At 39.3% G+C, this 6000-nt stretch overlaps 1 protein-coding gene across 3 annotated transcripts in view; it reads left to right on the plus strand.

Annotated features, from left to right (window-relative positions):
* Nucleotides 1–5516, plus strand: part of RBBP8 (RB binding protein 8, endonuclease) — a 2310314-nt gene extending 2304798 nt beyond the window's left edge. For all 3 annotated transcript variants that reach the window (XM_069620894.1, XM_069620893.1, XM_069620895.1), the window contains exon 19: nucleotides 4232–5516. In XM_069620894.1, the coding sequence (XP_069476995.1) occupies nucleotides 4232–4329 (98 nt within the window). In that variant the 3' untranslated portion in view covers nucleotides 4330–5516. The remainder of the gene's footprint in view (nucleotides 1–4231) is intronic.
* Nucleotides 5517–6000: the final 484 nt, after the last annotated feature.

The raw sequence follows: 6000 nt of genomic DNA on the forward strand, positions 1-6000 counted from the left end.
TGTTACCCTCCCCAGGACAGTGGGAAAGTTGTGGTGGTGATGGAGGTGGTGGGGATTGTACTGATGTAGAGGCAGCAGCAGAGGTAGCCCTGGATACCATTGTGCAAGAAAAAGTATTCTGGAACCAGGAACAGACCAATCTGCAAAACAGCAGGCACACAGCAATATGCCCAATAGCTGAACAGCAACCTGCAGCAGTAGTCCTGGTCAGCCACAACCAACAGGAATGCCAATTACAGCCAAGTAATCCAGCAATGGAATGCCAATGATAGCAGGTGCTCTGTTCTGGAAATCCAAAAACAGAACAGGAGCAGCACTCGGGTGTGGCCTTTTATAGGGGTGCTGGGTAGCACTTCGCAGACAGTCACGCGCCTCGCGGACTTTTCAAACCCCAAGCTGGGCTCAAAAAGTTCCAAAAAGTGTCCAGATCGCAAGGGGCATGGTGTGGGACCTCTGCAAGGGTGAAGTTTCACAGTAAAACACCTTGGATTGCTCAAAAAAGCACAATGTTCATAGGACTCCGGGGGGGAGATGTGCATGCCTCCAAGTGTCTGCGGGACAGGGGTGGGGTCCCCAAACTAATTAAAGGTAAGTCACAGTTTTGCGGACAAGCAGGACAGGCGCGTAGTCCTACGGACACCTCCATTTTGAATGCGGACTTCCCAGACAGGCGCGGTGTCTGTAGGACAGCTCCATTTTGATTAATTGCGGACATCCCGGACAGTACCGCACTCCATGGACTCCTAACAGGGCTTTTAAAAAAGAAAACACACACACACACACACACACTGCAACAGTGTACCCATAGAACTTTGTTTATGCACATAAATACGCACAATTAAGAAAGGGAAGGGGTAGCAGAAATGAAGAGATATACAGGGGAATTGGGGGTTTTCCACAGGTTGGGCAGGTTTGGCATCGGGAGTAAGGGATTGAGGTCTCATCATAACGTCTTTGCTCACAGGGAGTTTGTGGGGATGGTTGGCTGGGACAGTGGGGCAGTGATATTTAATATTGTCCATTATATGTCTCTGTACAAAATCTTTCAAGTCGCCAAAACTGTTAATTAATTGGTCCATTTTTGCCTCCAGGCTCACTAGTTGATTTTGCACACTGTTAGTTTGGTTTTCTATGTGCCCATGGACTTGTGGAGGAGCTGCTGCTTCTGGGCCATTCCCTTAATTTCCTGTATGTACTGTTAAAGAAAAGAATGTCTCAGTTACATGTGAAGCAATGTATATTCTCTTAGTTTTCAAACTGCACAGTGTACCAATGGAGGTACTGTCTTCACTCATTTCATCACAAGGGAAATTCTCTTCAAGCCACTCCAGAGTGCTTGCCGTTTCTGTGTAAAAAAAGAGACATAATTTGTACTACTATTGTACACAGAACAAACTGCACATTTATAGGAAAAATATAGTGTACTTAACACTTTGTAGTACAGTTCTGCTGTCAGTACTTTGCAGTTGTCCTGCTGACAGTTGCTTCTCAGTTTGTCTGTAAAGCAGCCTTGAGGTAATATTGTTGGAAGCCCAGGTTATTTTCCGGCTTGGTGCATTTAATTATGTTGCACACTCTATGCAATTACATTGCTGCTTTTATAAGTGTGTAGACCTATTTAATTTGTCCTTACAATTGACTTATGTGTAGGTCTTTAAAAGATGTTCACTTTCTTTGCTGTATGCTACCATAATGTGAAACAACCCTGCACTATTGGGCAGTGTGGATGCTACCCGAGGTTCAAGAACAGTCGCACGGTCCGTGGACCTTGTGGTTATCGGCATGGGGCCATGGAGCTCACCATGTTGTATGGTACATCTATACAAATTAAGGGTAGCCTGGTCAAAACCTATGCAATTCTGTGAAACAACGTTGTTAAAGGGACGTTATGGTTCAGTTGCACTAATAAAAACCTATCAAATTCAGTGAAAAAATGTTGTTAAAGGGACATTATGGTTCAGTTGCGCTAATAAAAACCTATCAAATTTAATGAAAAAACTTTGTTAAAGAGACGTTCTAGTTACCTTGCACTAATAACAACCTAGCCATATTATGGTTACAAGTAAAACCGGAAAACCCCAGAAATGTGGCAGTTATGGTGAGCTAAGCAACCATAACTCGCACCACCACTGTGCACTGCTAAGACTAACACCCATGATATGAAAGATGACATTACAAATGTCATTGATGACATCACTGATGACATCACATTTCCGGCTCCCTTTTTTTTTGTTCATTGACATGTCTAGGCCAGGTGCTTTTCTTCACTGACAGTCAGGAACTAAAAATGCAAAAGTTACTATATCTGTAGACCGTACACTTCTCATATGTTCTTAGGGATCAGTCATATCATATGATACATATAAATAGGGGAAGAAGCAGGCCTAAAACACAGCAATCATTTCTGTGCATGAAGATAATCAGTTATGTTATGAACACTTTCTGGTAATACTGGTGCTTTTTTGCTTACTTTACTTTCCCTGCATATGCTCATATTTGTATGCATTGTGGTGTCTTTGTTTTGTGTGTATTACTACAATTATGTTGTAAATGAGGCATTAATAGCCACTTATTAAATGTTTCACAATACAGAAAACTCAGAAACGAAAGCATTCATTATTTCACTATCCAACATTATGAATATTGCACCTTGATGGTGTATGCTGCACACATCTAAGTTTCTACATAAGTAGGTTCCTATACTGGAAATAACTCTGTAATACAATGGTGTTTATAGCAATGCATTGCTTAATGAACTATGTATGTCATGATATTTCTGCCAGTGACATCTGATAGTTTTCTGCCAACATTATAATGACAATCCCTTGTAGAGACTTTTCATGAAAAGTAAATGCACATGTGATGTCATCAATTACATGTGTGATGTCATTGTTGATGTCATGGATGATAGTCTTAGCAGTGCAAGGTGGTGGCGCAAGTTATGGTTGCTTAGCTTACCATAACTGGCGAATTTCTGGGCGGCTTTCGGTTTTACTTTTAACCATAATATGGATAGGTTGTTAGTGCAAGGTAACTATAAAGTCCCTTTAACAAAATTGTTTCACTGAATATGTATATACACAATACATAAAGAATAAGTCATTTGAGCCAAGTCACACATGACATTGCTAGAAGGTCCCCTCCACTTCAGAGCCACATGAGCAAAGCATTGTGGGTATGCAAATTGGCCCAAATCAAAGCCTCCAGAAAATGGCCTTAGTTTTTTATATATATATATATATATATATATATATATATATATATATATATATATATATATATATATATATATATATATATATATATATATATATATATAGTGTTTGATTGGGTATAATACATGTTGATTATAATGTTTAGCTGTCCCATATATCAAGGCCACCACCCATAACATCAAGGCTAGTTATATACATATATTCTAAACAGAAAGCAAGTAGTCTGCAGATACAGCACCAGTCAACTAGATGAACTACAGTGGTGTGATAAAGAGTATAACATAAGATGTTCCCCTTCCTAGCTTGTAAGAGCTATCTCCATAAACTGAGTGAGTAATACATTAGTCATGGATCCTAATAAAGTATGTGAGGCCAAGCAAATTATTTCAGCATATCGTGAATAGCCCTTGAGGATGTGCTGCCAAAGTGGACTCATTGGGCAGGGATTTTTGACTCTCATGCTAGATATAAATATATAATGTATATATATATAGTGCCTGGCTCTAGTTAAATAAATGCTACATCTTGTCCATCAGTTTGAAACAATATAACACTGCAGTACATCTACCTACAATGGGATGGGTCTAGTGGCCAATGCACAGCACCCCAAATGCAGACCAAAAAATAGGATTGTGGGAAGATTAAAAAAAAATAAGGCTTAAGTCATAGGCATATGTAGCCTTTGGTGTTCCTGGTAATACATCTCATAAATTGAGGCTATTAGTCAAATAAGGGCACGCTATATCAATTCATAATGGGCTGTCCTTCAGCAGAGCCAGCTCCAGTGTGTTGATCAGCAACCTGCTATCAGACTGCTCCATGTGGAACCCTTGCAGACTTCACCCTGGGACTGGCGGCTCCTCATCGTTGTGACACCATATCACAAGGTGACCTCCTAATGCAAAAGGTGTGAGAAGATTTAGGATTAAGGGAAATAATTACTACTCCAATGAATAGCATTTTCTTTTATAACGCTGAAAAACCTAGTTATTTAGACCTGTTTATTTTTGTTTCAGGTTACATTAAAGAGGAACTTTCTCAGTGTCTGCGTCCAAGAAGGCGGCAACCATACAATGCAATATTTTCTCCAAAAGGCAAAGAACAGAAAACCTAGATGTCAGGCATTTGATTCAAATATTTTACCAGTGACTATTTGAAGGGTGCACAACCTAAGTCTTTGGAACAGAGTAACCATCAGACAGGCTTAGCATTGGAACGTAGAAATCGAATAATATACAATTATGCTTGCATATTCCTTATCTTGTCTAACTAGAGATTTTCATGTGTGCACTAGTCTTTAAAATGAATATGTGGTTGGAAAGCTACAAAAGTCACTTTGTTTACTTTTCCACAGCCTGATTATCTGGTTCCCTTCTTCTATCAGCTCACATTCCACTGCTACGGACCAGTAACGCAATAAGAATGTTCGTTGTATTTCCAGTCCTAGCATCCAAGCTTTTTTGGTGTCCTCTGGAAAAAAACGTATTTGGAAGTTTTTAAATGGTTGAGTAGTGATATCAAGTAGAGATGGAAGTGTGTTGTAGTAAGTAATAAGTTTGATTATGCTGATGAAATGGTGTGAGGGTCATTACAAGAGGCACGATGGGGCAGTTTACAGGAAAACTATTTGGCAACCTGTTGGTTTTATAACCCTTTCTGCATAGTTGCTCAAAGCACATGTTTTGACAGAAATAGTTTGCAAATATTTTAAACAATCCATAGAATTTTATATTGCAAGAATACTATGACCGCTCACATCTAGTAACAAAATGACAGCCAGTGATGCAATTACAGAGTTTAAGTTCTGATGTTTTCAACCTTACTCTGTTGTTCGGTTAAGGTGTCTGTCATTACCTATGAACTTAATAACCATTCCGATGAGTGGGATATGTTTTACCGTTTTAACAATGAACATTGAGATACTGCCTTTTGATACACAAGTTGTTTGTATGTGTTCATAAACATTTTGTTTTTTGCACCTTTAAATACTGGATTGCATCCTTCTTTCCTGTGATAGGAATAAAGGCCTGCCAAGTGTGTCGCCTGATCTGTGGGAGTGTGCACTAATGGTGGACATGCATCACCTAGTTTGATTGTCCTGCCAGCTTGTGATATGTAGCTCTGTGTAGGAACATTATGGGGTGCCCATATGTAGGAGATACACATTTGACTGGTTGGATGCTTTACTTTGCACTGGTTTAGTTTACCCTAATGTCATTGTAACTTTATCCTTTACTTGTTTGATAATTGTAAGAATAAAGAATGGTATTTTAACAAAGAATAAAAAAGATTGTGACAGATTGTTATTGGTCTCTTTCTTGGACATCTTTTGAGTGATTGACGTGTTTTCAAGTAGTCACAAACCACACTTTATATCAGAAAATGGGAGTAAAGGATCATTAACCTGGGCATTGACGTGCCATCAAAATGAGGAGGGAGCAATGTGGTTGTAGTAGATACCTTCTAATTGTTTTGCTAACAAATAATTGAATGACTCTTGAATCACAGTAGTACATATATTACAACTATGTAATTAAAACCAGCCCGGTGAATTGAGTTTAAACTTAGCAGTTATGTGAATTCCCCCACTTGAGGGATTGTTAATTGTCTAGTGATCATGGGCTGAGAAGATGCTCATTGAAGAAAAGCTTCATGAAACAGCAACGTTTTGAGTGCTTTTATGAAACTTGAATGGGCAGGAAGGTAGTTCCATAAATTGGGCCCCATGTTATGTGCTCCATTATCCTGCTTTGATTTTGCCACTTAGGCCGGCCTGAACCAGATG

This window comes from Ambystoma mexicanum, chromosome 5q (genome assembly GCF_040938575.1).
Source record: "Ambystoma mexicanum isolate Mex_15411 chromosome 5q, UKY_AmexF1_1, whole genome shotgun sequence".
Taxonomy (NCBI): domain Eukaryota; kingdom Metazoa; phylum Chordata; class Amphibia; order Caudata; family Ambystomatidae; genus Ambystoma; species Ambystoma mexicanum.